At 39.3% G+C, this 19,632-nt stretch overlaps 1 protein-coding gene across 50 annotated transcripts in view; it reads right to left on the reverse strand.

Moving 5' to 3' along the window:
• Positions 1 to 2,643: 2,643 nt before the first annotated feature.
• The window catches only part of SNX13 (sorting nexin 13), a 139,387-nt gene continuing 122,398 nt past the window's right edge, over positions 2,644 to 19,632 (reverse strand). For all 50 annotated transcript variants that reach the window (XM_089315183.1, XM_051853221.3, XM_070059605.2 and 47 more), the window contains 5 exons: positions 18,686 to 18,757; positions 10,497 to 10,642; positions 10,180 to 10,248; positions 8,407 to 8,519; positions 2,644 to 6,158 (listed from right to left, as the gene is read on the reverse strand). In XM_089315183.1, the coding sequence (XP_089171309.1) occupies positions 5,911 to 6,158; positions 8,407 to 8,519; positions 10,180 to 10,248; positions 10,497 to 10,642; positions 18,686 to 18,757 (648 nt within the window). In that variant the 3' untranslated portion in view covers positions 2,644 to 5,910. The remainder of the gene's footprint in view (positions 6,159 to 8,406; positions 8,520 to 10,179; positions 10,249 to 10,496; positions 10,643 to 18,685; positions 18,758 to 19,632) is intronic.

A 19,632-nucleotide genomic window follows, 5' to 3' on the forward strand; every position in this document is an offset into this window, starting at 1 on the left:
CACTCGAACTTTCTCTTCTTAGCTACATCTGAATTCTCTGTCATAGTTCCCCTTTTATGTGACAGCTTCAATGCAAGGACAAGTCCTACTAACCGTCAACCTGACTCATCACTTTCCCTGAGCCATTTCTTTGGATTGAGGTATGCAGTCATGCCCAATTTTTAACACAGCAGGTTTGACCGCTGTTCTTGGGAAGGCGCCTTGCAAGTGTAGCCCTTTTCTCAGATGTCTAAGAACTTAGATTTTAGGAGTCCCCTCCCCCCTTTCTCCAAACTGCTAAAAATAGCCCAGTAAACCCAAACTGTACCAAACAAAAATCAGGTTTACAAAGAACACATGCTTTCCCTTAGACTCTCAGTGCGGGCCAGGCCAAGGCTGCACACGTGATCTGGCCCTGCTACAAACCACAGGCACCAAGTCTTAAATAAGCTGCCCTGGTTGGCAACACGTTGCGCAGGTTGTCCCAACTCCATGCTGAGGGGATCAAGTGCGACTTGTCTGATGCCACTGGGAGACAGCAGCTGGAAGCCTGAGCCTGTTTTCCCCCAGACTTTGTCTCATGCACCTTTCCCTTTGATCTTGTTCTATACCCTTTTGCTGTCATCTTAGCTATGTGACAATATGCTGAGTTCTGCAAGCCCTCCTAGTGAACTCCATCAGGGAGTTCTTGGGGGCTTCGAATATATAGTTCTACACAGTTTCACTCAACCTAAGTGGTTATGTTTAGTAACTTAAAACAGTACATTTAAAACATTTGTCATACCCTGCACTGATAAACAAATGAATCAACTATGTATAATTTTCATTTTTAGCTGCTGCATGTTCCCCCAAATCAAACATATGATCTGCTGTTGCATACAGAGGTCAAGGTTTGACACAATTTAGAATCTGAACTGTATGACATTTCTTCCTCTTCCATTTTTGATCCCATCAGCAAAGTCCTTGGCAAGTTTTTCCCAGTGCTCAAGAAATACACTCTAGGGGCCAGCACTGTGGTGCAGCAGGTTAACTCACTGCTTGTTGATGCCAGCATCCAATTATCTGGATGCTGGTTCAAATCCTGGTAGCTCTGCTTCTGATCCAGCTTCCTGCTAATTCAGCCGGGACAGCAGCAGCAGATGGACCAATTACTCGGGCCCCTATCATCCACGTGGGAAACATGGAGTTTCCGGATCCTGGCTTTAGCCTGGATCAGCACTGGCCATTGCACCCATTTGGGTAGTACACCAGCAGGTGGAAGATCTCTCACTCCTGGTTCCCCCTCCCTGTTTATTGCTCTGCTTTTCAGATGAATAAAAAAAAAGAAAGAAAGAAAGACACTTGCCAGTGCCGTGGCTCAATAGGCTAATCCTCCGCCTTGCGGCGCCAGCACACCGGGTTCTAGTCCCGGTCGGGGCGCCGGATTCTGTCCCGGTTGCCCCTCTTCCAGGCCAGCTCTCTGCTATGGCCCGGGAGTGCAGTGGAGGATGGCCCAAGTGCTTGGGCCCTGCACCCCATGGGAGACCAGGAGAAGCACCTGGCTCCTGCCATCGGATCAACGCGGTGTGCCTGCCGCAGCGCGCCGACCGTGGCAGCCATTGGAGGGTGAACCAACGGCAAAAGAAAGACCTTTCTCTGTCTCTCTCTCTCTCACTGTCCACTCTGCCTGTCAAAAACAAACAAAAAAAGACACTATTATCCCTCACTGAATTCATTATTCAGATATTCAGAGCTAAGTTCAACTCTTTAACATGTGATATATAATCAGCTGTTAACTTTCCATATTCTCATTGTTCTTCTGAAGACCAACTACCAACCATTGGGATGGTAGGCTAAAAAATCATGTCCCAAATCCACTGCTTTTTTGGCCCAGTCTGTAGTCCCTAACTAGAGGTGCCTCATCATTTCTCTCTCCTCTACGATTAAACTGCATTCCCTGGGAACGCGGTCTTCATTCTGTTTATGAAAGAGGAGTCTGTGGTTAATGAAGTTTTGGAAATTAGGTAAGCAAAGAAACAGATTTCTTGTTGAACTTCTCAGAGGTTTTGAAGTCATTACTTGAATCCTGAAGGAACATTTAGGGGCTTTGCACAGCATGTAGGTAGCTCTAAATTACATAAAGAGGTAAAACTCTTCACACAGGACTATGTTAAGGGGACTAATATTTTATAGTCTCATTTAAATCAATGCAACGTCACTCCCCGGTGTGGCAGCAGTTACTCACACCTGACAACTGAGAAGTCGGCAGTGACAGCTCTGAGAGGGATCCGAATACTGTGAATAACCAGGGATAACTACATTCTTGAATACTCAATCAAAATGTGCGAAGTATTAGCCAAAACAGTAAATAAAAATGAGATCAAATTAAAATTATGAATAAATTACTACATATAGCTCTTTCAGCCTGTGGGAAAATGAAAGTTTTCTATTGATACGTCAGTATGAAGTTTCTTTAATTCCGGGGTGGTGAATGACTTGCCCTATATAAAGAGAAAAAGTAGTTTCAGTGAATAATCACTCAGCTGCTCATCTATCATCATGGAACTTGAATTGCTTAATTTCTGAAATGGAAAAATAAAATACACACAGCTACTAAAATAAGACTATTGAGCAAACATTTTGTAAAGCAACAAATAGATCATTACTAAATAAAGTCAACAAAAATGTTTGTTAATACTTTATTAGTATTTTCTAATGGACAAGAACATAAAGCAAACCAAATAAAAGTTTAATCTTTTTTAGTTCAATAAAAATAACTGACATTCTGATTGTTGTTTCTTCTTTGTTGAAGAAGGAAAGCACTGGTAGAACAGTTAGGCACACAGTTGACACTTACTGTACAATGATATGCACAAGTGATCTTTTAACAATTAGAATCCTAAAATGTGCTCTTCATATTTTTCCCTTGTAATACAGGAGCCATGCTCCTATAAGCAAAATTTACTACTAATCAAAGAATTTTACAAGGAGTGACAAAAAGACTTTTAAAACAAGTCCCTAAATAAAAGGATGCAGCGACGATGGAACGTCAGTTGTTGGGTTAAGAAGACAGTTAAAACTACATCTCAAAACATTAAAAATTCATTTATTTTACAATTACTCAAATACACATGCACTAAATGAAAATATTGCACAAAATTAAAATTTCAGATTGTGAAATTATCTTGTTCTTATTTTTAAAAAAAATTGGTACACTTTCTGGTAGCACTTAACTGTTTGATTTTTTTCCAAACACCAGCAGCACAAACATAAAATGAGCAAACTGAAATACTCAAGAAAGTTTTTAATGTGTTTTCTTTAAAAAAATTAAGGCTAACCAAGTGCATCCATTGATCAATGGCACAACTGTTTTCAGCAACTATTCTGAACACCCTAATTACAGGAAATGCTCATCTAAGTGCTATATTTAAATCATACAATCAATTTTTGGGGTGAATAAACTTGGTGGCTTCTAAATAGTTCATATGTTACCTGAAGAATCAGAAAACCCAAACGGAGAATGATTAATTTTGAAGGTTCTTGCCTAAAGGCACCACTGACTTAAAAACACATTCAAAAATCAAATATCAGAAGACATAAAGCCTCTTCATGTTTATATTCATATATGCAATAAATGCATTAAATGTAATAACTTTATTAAACATAGTACACTGTACTTGATGTATGAGTTACATATTTTACACACATCTTGACCGAGTCATTCAAAGAGTATCTCTAACTTTAGCATAACCACGGCTCTCTCTGATGTGGAACACAAATGTGCATAGAGAAGATGCACCACCATTTAGATAGACTACCATCTGGCATGTCTGCTTCTGAAATATAAACTCTTTTAAAGAAAAATTACTTTTAAAAAACCCACGTATTCAAATAGTTTTTGGTATGACTGCAGTTATCTTGTAGGGCTCTGCTGGGGAAATCTGGAATCTTACACGACCTTTCTTTCCCTGGTTGAGAGACACTGTTCCTCACGCTGTACAGAAATGCTTTCTCACCTGTTACACACTAGGCTCTTACAGGAATTCTTCTCTACACTTTTTAGACTTATTCATGTCAAAAATATAGTTGAATTGGGCAGGGACACATACAGAAATCATTGCACTTATGGCCATGCTGTGGCTTCCTACAGACATGTTTCACACATCCCCACTTTAAGCTGGGGCACGGGGCAGGGTGGGATGGGGAGACACACTGAGAAGAAATATTATTTCCTTCCATCAGAGCCACGAGGGATCTTTTCTCACTTACAAGTTGCACTGAAAGGGATCTCATTTCTATAATTCTGAAGACATGCAACACATGCTGAATATATGCATACAAGTATGCACAACAGCACTATTAATAAATACAACTATTATAAACTTTAAAGGAAGGCTTTATTCTGTTAATAGGCTTCATTTTGTAAGTAAGATCTAAGTGAAAACAAGACAGTAAGATCTTGTTCCAATCTTCAAGCTCCCAAATAACTGGGATACCAATACTCTGTCCCTTTATCTTAAGCACCCAGACGCTCATTTAATACCAGGATCTTGGCTCAGTGGTCTGAAAAGTAGCTTCACTATTTTAAGGTTTTAGTGTTAATTATTTTTAAAACAAAAATAGCTGGCACATTCAAACCCCTCGTCAATGGAAGCATTAAAATTATGCAGAAATCCTGCATAAAAGGGATATGAAGACTTCCAAGATGGACAAAATGGAGAGTGAGAAAACTACAGGAAATGCAGTCTTCAAAACTGGAAAAGGTACTTTGCTTTCTTGGTATAAAATTATTTTAGGGACTTAAATGTATACACAAAGGAGTTTTGCCTATTAGCTTTATTTAGTAGAATCTTACATTATGCGAAATATAAATAAAAGCATATTTTTAAAAACATTATAGTTCTGTCTTCATTATTTATTTTGCTATATGTACACTGAAATAGAATTAGGAATTTGTATGTTTACATATGACTAATAAGCTCATTAATCCTCTGATTTGCTATGTTTGCAGTTACCTAAGGCATGTCTAGATCACACAATTTTAAATTATCATATCGTAACTTTCAATAGAGTACTGTTGTCTTTTAATTTCCATATTTTTAGAAGGACAGAATGTATTTGGCAGTTCTTCCAACAAATTCCCCCCTCCTGCATAATCAGTAATCTGTTAGAGACAAAATGAGTCATTCTGAACCTGAAAGGACAGCCACGCCTTGCTTCCTTTTGCACATAGAATGCCAGTAGACAACTTAAAGTGAGTACCACAGGAGCAAAACCAAGCCCTTATAGCACGTAACAACCAATTAAAACGAGTCTTACTCTAATGAATAAGCCAATCAAAACCTGTTTTGATTGGTTTTATTTTATATTTGGATTTCATGCCACAGAACTGTTATGTCAGGAATAAGGATATTCCATACTTTAGGGCGTTCTGTCACTCTTCTCAACCCAAAATAGATGTTCCAAAGATTGGTTATGTGGCTAATCTACCCTATATCAAAACGCTGACACAGACCTGCACAATTCTTATGCAGAACAAATCCCTCCAAAGCACACACTGCACTCTCTAACTGTTAAACATATCAGCCAATTTATCTGTGAACCGCTACTTTGTGCTTTCCTTGGCTCTCATACACTCTGGCACTCTGTCGTTGCTGGAGAACGCTGAATAGTCCGAAGCCAAGAGAGCAACGTCCTCTTGCTCGAGGTGGGAGCAGTATCCTGTCAATGTTGCAAAACTTGCACCAAATCATCTGAGACAGAAACCTCTCTTGGCAGTGGCTGCATTCCAGATGAGGATGAGAAGAACCACAGTATTATGGATGTATTAATAATCTATTTTGAGACACTACAAGACTGGTGCAGACACGACCGTATATGAGTTAAGCCCCAGAAGATCTGTCCAGACCATCAGTCCTGGAGAAGCGGACCCCAGCTTCACAGACTGAAGCGTCACCTTCTCTGTAAAGAAGGCGCTTGAGGAGTCTGAAGTTTCTGTTTGTATTTCTGCATCTGCTTTGACCGGGAATGCAGTTTGTTGAAAAGTTCACGGAATTTGTACTGTGGAAATAAGGTTTCTAAAAAGCCTTCCAAGAAGACATAAACCATTCTCCGATTTAACTGGTTGTGCTGAAACATTTCAAAAACACGAAGAATACCTTTCCGTGTCGTCTCAGCCCCAATAATGTGCTTCAGTTCATCTGAAGGAAGAGAGGAAAGACACACAGAACTCATTACCCAGATAAAAGAAAACACAAGCCTAACTGTGTTCTTGAAGTATGCAAAGTACACAGCAGAGTAACTGGCGAATGGCAGGTATCCAGGCACCACACCTCAGCTACACAGTTCTAACTCACACTTAAAGTTGATGGAGGGGGCTGGCGCCGTGGCACAGCAGGTTAACATTCTGGCCTGAGGCGCCGGCATCCCATGTGGGCACAGGTTCGAAACCTGGCCGCTCCACTTCAGATCCAGCTCTCTGCTGTGGCCTGGGAAAGCAGTGGAAGATGGCTCAAGTCCTTGGGCCCCTGCACCCATGTGGGAGACCTGGAAGAAGCTCCTGGCTCCTGGCTTCGGATCAGTGCAGCTCTGGCCATTGCGGCCAACTAGTCAGTGAGCCAGCAGATGAAGACTCTCTTTCTGCCTCTCCTTCTCTTTCTGTTTAACTCTGACTTTCAAATAAATAAATCTTTAAAAAAAAAAAAAAAAGTTGATACAGGTCTGCATGCATACATCTATCTAGCCATTTACACACTTGGATTCTGGGAGACAACACAAAGCAGGAGAAAGACCTAGGGTCCAGACGCAGGCATTTCCATGTACAGCGTTTACAAATGTACACCCTGTTCACAACTTAGTTGCTCACCTGACGCTGACTGTTCCCTCTCCCTGCACTGTTTTCTTCCTCAGCACATTACTGCTACCCAGCAGACCGTATTTTTTTAATCTTTGTGTCCCCTCAATGGAATAAAAGCACCAGGAAGGCAAGATAAGTGCAAACAACACTGTCAGGCACATGGTACGTGTTCAATAAATATCGGCTGGCTAAGCGAAGTAAGATTCTTCTAGCTGTGTAACTGGCTTACTTTAACAGTATATTAAGTAATAACCTAAGTTACTGCTTCCTGTTTTTTTTTTTAAATGCTATTTCTACAATCTGCATTTTATGCAAAAATGCCATCAATAGTCATATGGCAAAATTTTAATTGATAGAAGAAAAAGCTGATCATGAAAATTTTATGATGAAGATACAGTTTTGAAATGATTAATAAAAAATTAGAAAAAATTATTAGGAGAAATAAGCACTGCCTGGTATTAAATAACATAAATATATCTTTCCCATTCTATATATCTGTAAATGAAATGTGGAGAAAAAGGATCTAAGCGATTTAAAATATCACAAAGGGGCAAAACCACTGCCATCACCTCTGCGTCAGACAACATCATTTTCTATAGCCTGCAGGCTGCCACACCAGAATACAACTGGAACAAAGAAAACCCAAGGTAGGGAGACAGCCAAATCCTAAAGAAACTGCAATTAGGCCAACAAAATGCCACTTGTATTACTTTCTTAGGATTATGTTTTAATTATTTAATTATTACTAAAGACTCATAGTAACAAATTAGTTGTTTTTACATAAAAAGATTCTATGAATTTGTTCTCTTAAGTATAACAAATGTTCTTCCAGAAAAAAAAACATACATCATATTCTCTCACTAGCCTTTTCATCTGTCATGTATTTTATTTATTTGACAATTTTACTCTCAAAATGTTTCAAGGCAGTGGAGTGAAGTGCTTAAATCCACTCAAAGCTAGGGCTAGCGCTGTGGCGAAGCAGGTAAAGTTACCGTCTGCAGTACCAACATCCCACATGGGCACCAGTTCGAGTCCTGGCTGCTCCACTTCCCATCCAACTCTCTGCTATAGCCTGGGAAAGCAGTAGAAAATGGCTCAAGTCCTTGGGCCCCTGTACCTACGTGGGAGACCTGGAAGAAGTTCCTGGCTCCTGGCTTCGAATCAGCATAGCTCTGGCCATTGAGGCCATCTGGGGAGTGAACCAGTCAGTGGGTGGAAGAACTCTTCCTCTTTCTCTCTTTCTGCCTCTGCCTGTATGTAATTCTGCCTTTCAAGTAAATAAATAAATCTTTAAAAACAATTCCGCTCAAAGCTGAGATAGAAATCTAATGTTACTAGCCCTAAGTTTTCAGGAGACTGATTAACTGCTCTGAGCTTCCATTGTTTCACATTTTAAAGCTGTGATGTTAACAGGGCCTAGCTTCACAGGTCTACAATGTGGATTAATTAAGAATATATAAGAAATGCTTAGCACAGTGCCTGGTATATATAAGTAGGAAGTACTATAATCAAAAGATAGCTAAAGAAGAATGATCAATGCCAAAAATTCCAACTACAAATTAGTGAGATGTTTACCAAACATGCTTACTCACCTGGCATAATTGCAAGTAATTTAGTTTTTCCTGCCACTCTTGTTCGCATTCGAATAGCTTTATCTCTGCATGGAACAGTCTCTGCTAAGATGCCGTTTGGCCAAAATGCATCTCTATTTAAGAAGATTAAATAAATTTTATAAACATTTTCATTTCTAATGATACAAGTTGATAATATTCCAAATTTCTATAGAAAATATGAATGTGTACAAAAAAGAGGAAAAGTTTTTGCAATTTTATAAAGGTACAAAGATATTCAACAGGTATCAACTAAGTACAGGTTTCAATTTTAGGCACAAGAGGATATATATAAGAAACTTAACAGAAATTCTGCTTGAGAATAGTTGATAAACTACAACCAAGACAGCAAAATGGATTTTGTAAATGTATCACAGATATTTAAATTCAAAAGTGGGTATCTACTGACTATATATCTCATCTCAACACAAGCTCATGAAATCTTGAATCTGGTTACTTAAACAGCTAATCTCCCACATTTTACCACTCTACTCTTCTTAGAACTAAATCAACATGAAACTAAATTTTGAGTCAACATTTTATGCCTCCATTCATCACAACAGTCCTTTCACACATGTGACCTTCAAGTGTGCTTGATTCTTGTTCCTTAATCCTTGATCCAACGGCAGGCATTGAGCATAACTAAGGTTCCCTGTGGGAAGAGTGCTGAGGGAGAGAGACCCCCTTGAGCAATCCCTCTTAACTTTTGTGAGAAATACCCCAGGAGCTCTGCGACTCTTCATGTCCAGCCCATCCACCCAATTAACTAAGGCAGAACCCCCCGAGAGGGGACCTAGCCATGAGTGCTTTTCAAAACTCTCTGGGCACTCCCGAAGTACACCCAAGGCTGAGAATGACTGCTCCAGAACTTGTCAAGGCCGGCCAGCTTTTAGAAACAATGGCATACAGGGGAGAAACTTAGCTTCAGGTTAGCAAAACCGGATTCCCCACTTTCCATCATGAGGGTCTTTGGTCTTTTCTCTAGGCCTCAATTTCCTTGTAACAGAAGAGAAACAAAGACACCTACCTTGTAAAACAGGATGAAATCAGAAAAGATCTATTAAGTACTAGGCACACTGGCAGGCACCCAGTGTTCATTATGGGCAATTCCCTCTCAAAGTGGGTGAGGGCCATGAATTTTTCTGCGCTGCTGATCTCCACTTTTAGAAAAGAGCTCTACTTCTGTGTCTGTGCTTCCCTGGACTGCCTGCATCTTACCCCTTACTCCTCAGGGACTTACAGAGTGTGAGGCACAAAGCAGCGCTCAGCATACTTTCATAGGATGAACACATGCATTAGTGCATCAGTGCTGCTTCATTTACATTCCTTTCAGAGGTTCCAATACGTAATAGAAAATTAGACCACAATCAGAGATGTATGCTTTTCTAAAATTTGTCATTTAAAATCAAGGTTAGGAAATACAACTGAGGAAAACTAATCCCCAAGACCAGGTGTTTGACTTTAAGACCATGGTATTTCTATATTAATCTTTCAGTTATCTAAAAGCCATAGTACTTACATAAAACGTGGTCTATCATCTTAAAGACCCTTATTTTACACTTTTCTTATTTTGGCTTTGCATTAATAGGTTCATGGGATAAATCTTTAATGTAATTCTTATATTTCTTTTTCGCTTACCAATGATGACCAAAACCAAATATTTGGCCAGGAAAAATAAAGCAATAAAAGTTAAGTAGTGATGACAAGGCTAGGCTCTGCACTACCTGAAAGAAGTGACCGTGTCTTAAGACATACCTGAAACGCTTCACCGAGTCAGCAACTTGTTCAGGTGAGGTCATCCAGTCAACATGGTCAACTATTTTTCTGAAAGTAAAGAAATTTAAATGAGAAAACCTTAAGTTTTTAGAAGATGAATAAAACAAACATACTTTCACGGAGCAGGCAGTTTAATTCACATGGAAGTGATCTCTGAGAGCAAAGGAACCCTTTAATAATCTTAAAAGACCCAGAAAAGAAAAAAATCTTTTATAAAGGTTGGCAATCTACCTCCAGATGTAAAAGTTTAAAAGCTAAGTGAGATCAGACTCTAATGGGAAAGAGGGGTTAGGTACCTGTTAATGGTATCACCATATGTAGCTCTAATCAGCTGCTGCAGCAGGTTTTTGATATTCCTTCGCAACCACTGGTTTCTCTCCTTCAAGTCGAATACTTCATCCATGAGAAGCAACATCACCCTAAGTGGAATATTGTCATCCACCTGACAAAATATGGGGATAAGTAAGATCAAGTGAGTCATCTATTGCTTATGAATGGTGACTCCTATAAAATATTTGGCGCTATTTCAGTAAGTCACCCAACAGATTACATTACAGCTTTTAAAACTTAGTATTTCATCCTCCTAATTTAGAAAAAATATTTCTCATAGTCATTTTGATGGAACATCAAATTTTATAATCTGCCATGATGAATAAATTCCAAGCTTGTACTTAAAAAAAAAAAATCTTAAAGTACACTCATCATGGTCATAGAAAAAGGTGATCTGGCTTTCAGTAGAGGACGTACTAATCTGGTAAGGCAAATGCTAGACAACGTGCTCATTTTTTGACATATCTTTTTCATAAAAATCAAACCTTGGAGCAGCACTGAGAGGTAAAGAGTAAAGCCATCACTTTTAACTGTGGTAGTAGCACCAGTTTCAGTCTCGGCTGCTCCCTTTCTGACCCAGCTCCCTGCTAATGAGCCTGGAAAGTACCATATGATGGCCCAAGTGTTTGGTCCCCTGAAATCCACGTGGAAGACCAGGATAGAGTTCCTGGCTCCTGGCTTCAGCCTGGCCCAAGCCTGACTGTTATGGCCATTTGGGGAGTGAAACAATGGGTTGAAGAACTGTAATTCTGTCTTTGTAATAAATAAATATTTAAAATATCACCATTTTTATTAAAAAGAACACAGCACACTTTATACACAATATAATGTACTTTTCTTATTTAGTAAGTTGTATGTATTTAGGTATTTTCAGGAAAAAAAAGCTGAAATTCAATCCAGTATAAAATTAGATTAACATTACAAAAGGTAAATTTCAAAAAAAATACTAAAATTTACTTTTAGTTTTTACCAACTGAAAATTAGCACAATTTTTATCATGGTAGTATTCAATGAGGTAAAAGGCAAAGGAAGACAACTGGAATGGTTGAAATAAGAAAATATGCATAAGGCAGGAAACAGGATATAACTGGATTAAGCATACATATATAAACTTTTTTTTAAAGATTTATTTATTTATTTGAAAGGCAGAGTTACAGTGAGGCAGAGGCAGAGGCAGAGGCAGAGAGAGAGAGAGAGAGAGGTCTTCCATCTGTTGGTTCACTCCCCAGTTGGCTGCAATGGTGGGAACTGTGCCAATCCGAAGCCAGAGGTCAGGAGTCTCCTCCGGGTCTCCCATGCAGGTGCAGGGACCCAAGGAGTTGAGCCATCTTCTACTGCTTTCCCAGGCCATAGCAGAGAGCTGGATCTGAAGTGGAGCAGCTGGGACTCGAACTGGCACCCATATGGAATACAGGCATTGCAGGCGACAGCTTTACCAGCTACGCCACAGCACCAGCCCCACACATATATAATCTTAACATGAGTTCTTCTTTTATTTGACAGGTAGAGTTATAGACAGAGAGAGAGACAGAGAGAAAGGTCTTCCTTCCACTGGTTCACTCCTCAAATGGCTGCAACAGCCAGAGCTGCGCCGATAAAAAGCCAGGAGCCAGGTGCTTCTTCCCTTGTCTCCCATGCGGGTGCAGGGACCCAAGCAGCTGGGCCATCCTCCACTGCCTTCCCGGGCCACAGCAGAAAGCTGGACTGGAAGAGGAGCAACTGGGACTAGAACCCAGCGCCCAGTAGAAAGCTGGACTAGAAGAGGAGCAACCGGGACTAGAACCTGGCGCTCATATGGGATGCTGGCACCACAGGCGGAGGATTAAGCAAGTAAGCCATGGCGCCGGCCCCAACATGAGTTGTCTGTTAGATATATGTACTGGGGTCTCTGTGCTGCTTCTGTTTATCTGTAATCGACAGGGTCACAAAAATTATGAACGGATTTCAAAATCCATGAACTTGGGACTGGAGCTGTGGCACAGTTGGTTAATCGTCTGCCTGTGGCGCCAGCATCCCATATGGGCAAGGGTTCTAGTCCTGGCTGCTCCTCTTCCAATCCAGCTCTGTGCTATGGCCTGGGAAAGCAGAAGATGGCCCAAGTGTTTGTGCCCCTGCACCTACGTGAGAGACCCAGAAGAAGCTCCTGGCTCCAGGCTTCAGATCGGCCCAGGTCCAGCCATTGTGGCCATTTGGGGAGTGAACCAGCAGATGGAAGACCTTTCTCTCTGTCTCTCCCTCTCTAATTCTGCCTCTCAAATAAATAAATCTTATAAACAAACAAACAAAAACCACATGAATTCTACAAATAACTGCCAGTAATTCCATAATTCTTTCCTCACTAAGATACTCTAATACCTGATCAACATTATAAATATTAAAGAAAAAAAGTAGGACTTATACATTTTCCATTGTCATATTATAAACATTTTCTTAGTATGTTTTCCATTCCACATATTGAAAGTTTAGAGCCTAATGACACCAAAGGCATGATGACCTATTTCATTCCCAAGGCAGAATAAATATATTGTTCTGTTCTTAAATCAAATTCAGTCACATGAGTTTGTTGCCACACAATTCTAATAAAGTTAAACCATAAAAGTCATATACCAAAAGGTATAATGTTATGGATAGCATAAAAAACTCGAATAAAAGTATTTGTTTAGAACAGTTTATTATAAACTTAAAGGAGGTAATTATTACTTTAAACTAAATCTGCCCTCATATGACAGATTACAGAGCCAAAAATATGACATCCTGGTTTGTAATAAGGGAGCAACGCAGTGTACAATGGGAGAGACCTGGTCTTCTTAGTGAATGGTGCTTGGACCCTTCCTCATTCCATATACAACATCCAACTGCAGATGAACGTAAATCTAAAAGTTGGCATGGTGAAACAAAAAGATGTTTTGAAGAGGCACTAAGATGGCAGAACAGGAAGGGAGCTTACTGGAGATGGTGTAAGCTCAGAGAAGAGACAGGGAGAAAATAGCAGAGGACACTCTACACAAATTAGAGGGACAATGTGGATCTACATGGAGGGTGTGGATGTGCACAACTCAAGACCCCAGCAGCCACGATCCTCAGCACCAGCACTGCAGAGTGAGGTAAGAACAGGCTGCAGCAGCCCAAGCCACTGGTGATAAAGCTGCAGGAAGAGCCTGGCGTGAGTCTGGCTTGGAGCCCTGTGGGGAACACTGTATCTGCCAACCTAGAGGAAAGGGCGGGGGGCGTGTTTCTCTCTCCTCAACCACCTGGCAACGGTATCCTGTAAGTAGCCAAGAGAAGATGGGTACCGTTTTGGACATACGCAACAGCAGCGCCAGCTTGTGTCCGTCCACATGCCCAGCAAGCAGCTGGGAAGAGATGCCAGAGTCTGGCTGGGGGAACCAACAGGGGCTGGGTGCTCATGACTGTGTGAGCTTGTGTGCTGGGGCTGTGAAAACACTGCAGCTGCGTGTGAGGGCACAGGGTGTGGCTGGGACTCTAGGCAGTCACTGTGGGCAGCTCCACATGCTCGGGGCTCCCTGATTCCCTGGTGAGGTACATTGCTGTGGGATCCATGCTCATACCAAGAACTGCACAGATCCTTAGCGTGGTTCTTGTGGCAGCAAAGACGAATATTGTATTTCCAGGAGCTAGCCTCAGGCACTGGTCTCCTTTGGGGAGAAGAGGTGAGCATGAGACTACTCCAACAGAGCTGAAGAAACCTCCCCTCTGATTGAAAAATAAATAAATAAATAATTAAATGAGATTTACCACGCCCAATTTGGAAGATACACCCCTCACCCTGAGCACTGAGCAGAGCTCCCTGGCCACACCCAGCACACGCCTCAGGGTATTCAATGGAAGAGCAGACATTCCACTAATCCACAGAGGCATAGTCCAAAGATAAAAGCCATCACACAGGGGAAAAAAAAAAAAAAAACAATCAGCAAGTATCTACACAAATGCCTAAAAATAAACAGAGCAATTCAAGAAATAAGAATAAGAAAGAGAACATGATGCCCCCAAAGGAACACAACAACACTTCAATACCAGAATGTGAAAATGAAGCGGGCCAGCTGCGACAGCCATTGGAGGGTGAACCAACAGCCAAAGGAAGACCTTTCTCTCTGTCTCTCTCTCTCACTAGCCACTCTGCCTGTCAAAAAAAAAAAAAAAAAGAAAGGAAAAAAAGAAAGAAAGAAAATGAAGAGACTGATGAAATGCCATAAACAGAATCAAAAAAGTTGATTGCAGGATTACATAGAAGTAATCAGAAGCAAATCCATGAACTAAAGAAATCCGTACATGAAAGAAATTTTTTCTCCTGAAATTGAGATTTTAAAAAGAAATCAAAATGAAATATTGGAAATGAAGAATTCAACAGAACAAATAAAAAAATGCAGTGGGAAGCCTTAACAACAGAATCAGTGAAGCAAAAGAAAGAATATCTGAGTTAGAAGACAAATTCTCTGGAAATTTTATAGTCAAACCAAAAAAAAAGAAAAAGAAATCAGAAAACTTAAAAAAAAAAAAAAAAAGAGTTGGAGACTTATGAGATACTATGAAACAACCCAACACACGGGTCTTAGGAGTTACTGAAGGCATGGAAAGAGAGAATGGATTAGAAAGCCTTCTTAGTAAAATAATTACAGAAAATTTCATAGAACTACTAACACACATGATCAGAAAAGATCTTCACCACAACACATTGTATTCAAACTTCTCACAGTAAAATAAAAGGAAAAGATTCTAATATGTGCACCAGAGAAGTGTCAGATTACTTTCAGAGGATATCCAATTACACTCACAGCTGACCTGATTTCTCTTCAGAAATCCTACAGGCTAGAAGAGAACTGAGATATAGTCCAACTCTTAAAAGAAAAAAAAAAAAAAAGTCAACCCAGAATACTGTACCCTGCAAAGCTCTCATTTATAATGAAGGTAGAATAAAGACTAAATGAACAAAGAGAAACAAAGAGAAATTGAGAGAATTTGTCACCATTCATCCAGCCTTACAAAAGATATTTTAGGATATGCCACACACAGAAACACAGTTAACACTATGAGAGAAGGTGAAGACAGAAAATCTCCCAGTAAAAACACAAAGGAAAATCAAAGTAAACAATAGGAATATTTATGGGAAAATGGCAGGGCCAAGTCGTTACTAATCAATAGTCACTTTGAATGCTTGAATGTAAATAGCCTTAAATCTCCAGTTAAAGGATATAGACTGCCTACATGGAAAAAACAAACAGAAAAACATCTATTTGCTGCCTGTTAGAAACACAGCTCACCAACAAAGATACATGCAGACTGAAAGTGAATGGATGCACAAAGATATTTCATGCCAACCGAAACCAAAAAAGACCTGGTATAGCCATCCTAATATCAGACAAAATACACTTTAACACAAAAACTGTTAAAAGAGCCAAAGAAGGGGTCAATTCAACAAGAAGATGTGATTATTATAAGTGTATATGCACCTAATTACAGGGCACCTGGCTATTTAAAAGAAATGTTAAGGGATCTAAAGTGAGACACAGACTCCAATAATAGGGGACTTCAATACCCCAGGGTTCAGCAATGGACAGATCAACAAGACAGAAAATCAGCAAGGAAACACCAGTTAATTGACATTATAGACCAAATGGACCTAACAGATATCTACAGAACTTTTCATCCTACAGTTGCAGAATACACATTCTTCTCACCACTGCATGGAACTTTTTCTAGGATAGACCACAGGCCAGGCCATAAAACAGTCTCAGCAAATAAAAAACAAACAAAACAACAACGAATTCACATCATATAGCTTTTTCTGACCATAATGGAATGAAGCTGGAAATCAACAACCCAAGAATCTCTAGAACATATGTAGCCTGAACAACATGCTCTTGAATGAACATTGGGTTTCTTTTTTTCATACTATTTGGTGAACTCTTTACTCAGAATTTATCTTCTGTGTATAAAGTTAATTTAAAATTGATTTTAGTAAAAAATAAGAATGGGAATAGGAGAGGAAGGAGGAAGAAGGGTGGGAGTCAGGGTGGGAGGGCAGGTACAGTAGGAAAAATCACTATCACCATGTTCCTAAAGTTGTATTTACGAAATGCATGAAGTTTGTATACCTCAACTATGTTCACATTGAGAGGTAAATACTAGGGTTGTGAGTACTATGTTTTTCTAGATATTTTGGAGATCAATCTTGTAACTTTTACAACATGTATTGTAAACTTAATGTGATGCATCAATGTATTTAATAAATAAAATATGAGTGAGGCACACACACAAAAAGACACAAGCCAATTCCAAAAAAAGACATTTTTAGACAGTACATATAAATAACAGCAATGCAGACAGAAGATATTCCAAATACATTATCTGACAAAGAACTCATATTCAGTTTACATGAGAATATTCTAAAAAGAGAAGTTGATTTTGATGCAAAAAATTTGAAATCCATGCATAATTTTTTTTTCATGATGCACATTTTCCTCAAACTTTGTGAAGACCTCTCACAAAGCATTTTTAACAAATCAAAATGACAAAGAAAGAGGACAAGATCAGAAGATCTAGACAGACATACAAGACAGGACACCCAAATGGGTGTTCAGTATTTCAAGTCATTAGGAAAACATGAATCCATATGAAATACAACCACCAGAATGGCAAATCAACCCAGATTTCAATCAACTGATGACTGGATAAAGAAAATGTGGTATACAAATACAAAGGAATACCACTCGGCCAGAAAAAAAAATGAAATCCTGTCTTTAGCAATGGATACAACTGGAGACTATTATGCTTAGTGAAATAAGCCAGTCTCTGGGGCTGGCACTGTGGCGTACCAAGTACAGTTGCCATCTGCAGTGCCTGCATCCCATATGGGTGCTGGTTTGAGTCCTGGCTGCTCCATTTCTAATCCAGCTCTTTGCTATGGCCTGAGAAAGCAGTAGAAGATGGCCCAAGTCCTTGGGCCCCTGCACCTGCATGGGAGACCTGGAGGAAGCTCCTGGCTTCAGATCAGCACAGCTCCAGCCATTGTGGCCATAAGTGAACCAGCAGATGAAGACCTACCTACCTACCTACCTACCTCTCTCTCTCTCTCTCTCTCTCTCTTTCTCTCTCTACTTCTGCCTCTCTGTAACTCTGCCTTTCAAATAAATAAATAAATAAAAATTTTTTTTAAAAAAGCCAGTACCCAAAAGACAAATACCATGTTTTCCCTATTTGTGGTAATGCATACACAGAGTACAATAATAATGTACTTAGGAGCAAAACTGACATCTTTAAATATGATTATTGTTTATAGACCTGTCTAAACTCTTCAGGAACCGTGGTTTTTTCAATACTTGTTGAACTCTTTATTTAGTGGACCATTAAGCCTGTGATTATAAATAAATTGAAAGTATGTCACTGTAAAACTTACAAGAAAAATAAGAAAGGAAGGAAGGAGGAGGGAGGGAGGGAAGATAAGGTGGGAAGTAGCAGTGTGTTCTTAAAAGTGTATATATGAAATCTGTTCTCTTTATAGAAAAAGAACACAAAATATTGAGCATTAGCATGATGTAATACATCAGAGTTGTCATGTACAGTTGTTGGTACTTGACATGTATAGAGTTTGGGAAACCACTTGACAGTATCTACTAAAACTCAACTTATACAGCTACTCCATTCCTAGGTGTAGACCCAACAGAAGTGAGTACTATTTTCTAGATCATAAATCACGTACCGGAACAGAATGTTCACGGGACTGCTATTCATAATAAAACAAATGAAATTCTGTAATGCCACAAGGAAGAATGAACTACAATTAACATGGAACAATGTAAGACAAGGAAGAACACTAATAATGCTGAGCAAAAGGGCCAGGCTTTAATACAAAGTATACACTTTATCTGTAGTTTCCTTTGCATATATTGCAATAAAAGCAGGGTGGAAGTTCGGATAGTGATTATCCTCATTAGAGGAGAGGGTTGTGACACGAGAGCACACAGGGTTCTGTGGAGTACTGGCCATTTCCTATTTTCTTCATCAGAGTTAAGATTACATCAACAAATTCAGTCTGTGTGGAATTCATCAAGTTTATATGTCATTACAAACTCAAAACACAGCTGTCAAGTATGATTTGAATTAAACTGAATACTATTCAAGAACAAAATTAACTCACATTGTCATCAAGCTGAGCTGAGACTCGACAATGTTCAGCATCTGAATCAGCCTTCGGAATTAAAGGAGGTACCTAACATTTAAAAAAAAAAAAGTAAATACACTAAAGTAAACGGGGAAAGGAAATAACATAGTAATAAAATCAAAATGAACATTTATTTTGGGTGCAGTATATAAGCAAAGTTTAACAATCTAGAATTTGAAACCAAACATAAAGAGTTATGATTATTTCATTACCAAGGGTTTTTTTCCTTTAAAAAATAATCCGACTGACTTCTGAGTTGGAAGGGAAATGACTTAATCAAACTCCCACTTTTTAGAAGAATTTAAAGCTAAGAGGGGTTAAATGCCTTGAAGATCAAATAGCATAGCCACTCTTCTTTCTTTTGCCATAAGGAGTCGATAGGAATGTTAATAGCTTTAAGGAGTTAACCAACTGTTAGGTGTTATGGGGAAAGAAGGGCAGAGACCAATGTTAGCTAATAATCAACTGGCAGCACAAGAAGGACCACTCAGATCACCTATCTTAATCCCTTCATGTTAGGGTGAGGACAAAGAGCCTGGAAGAGGTCAATGACTTTTGAACGAAGTCCTATGAGTAGTCAGCAACAGAAACGGTGCTGGACAATCCTCATTTCAAAGTTAGTTACTTCTCCATGATTAGAAGTAAAGATCTCCACCTCCTTCAGAGAAGTGAAGAGAAAGGTACAATTTACATACACTTGTTTTAGGCATCTTCTATTAAGGAAAATGTTTATATACACTTTCCCTTCATGCAAATATGGCCTAAAAAATAAAAAAGTTCTACGAGCACTCACAACCTTAAGTAACTACATCAAAATTATAATTTACAAAACATGCAAATTAGGAAAGCAATAATCTACTTGGTCTAGTACCTTTATCTGATAATAAAATGAAAAAGCTTCCTGGGAAACTCATATACATGGT

The sequence above is a fragment of the Oryctolagus cuniculus genome, chromosome 16, assembly GCF_051225735.1.
Source record: "Oryctolagus cuniculus isolate XC-2025 breed Fujian yellow rabbit chromosome 16, ASM5122573v1, whole genome shotgun sequence".
In the NCBI taxonomy this organism is placed as follows: Eukaryota; Metazoa; Chordata; class Mammalia; order Lagomorpha; family Leporidae; genus Oryctolagus; species Oryctolagus cuniculus.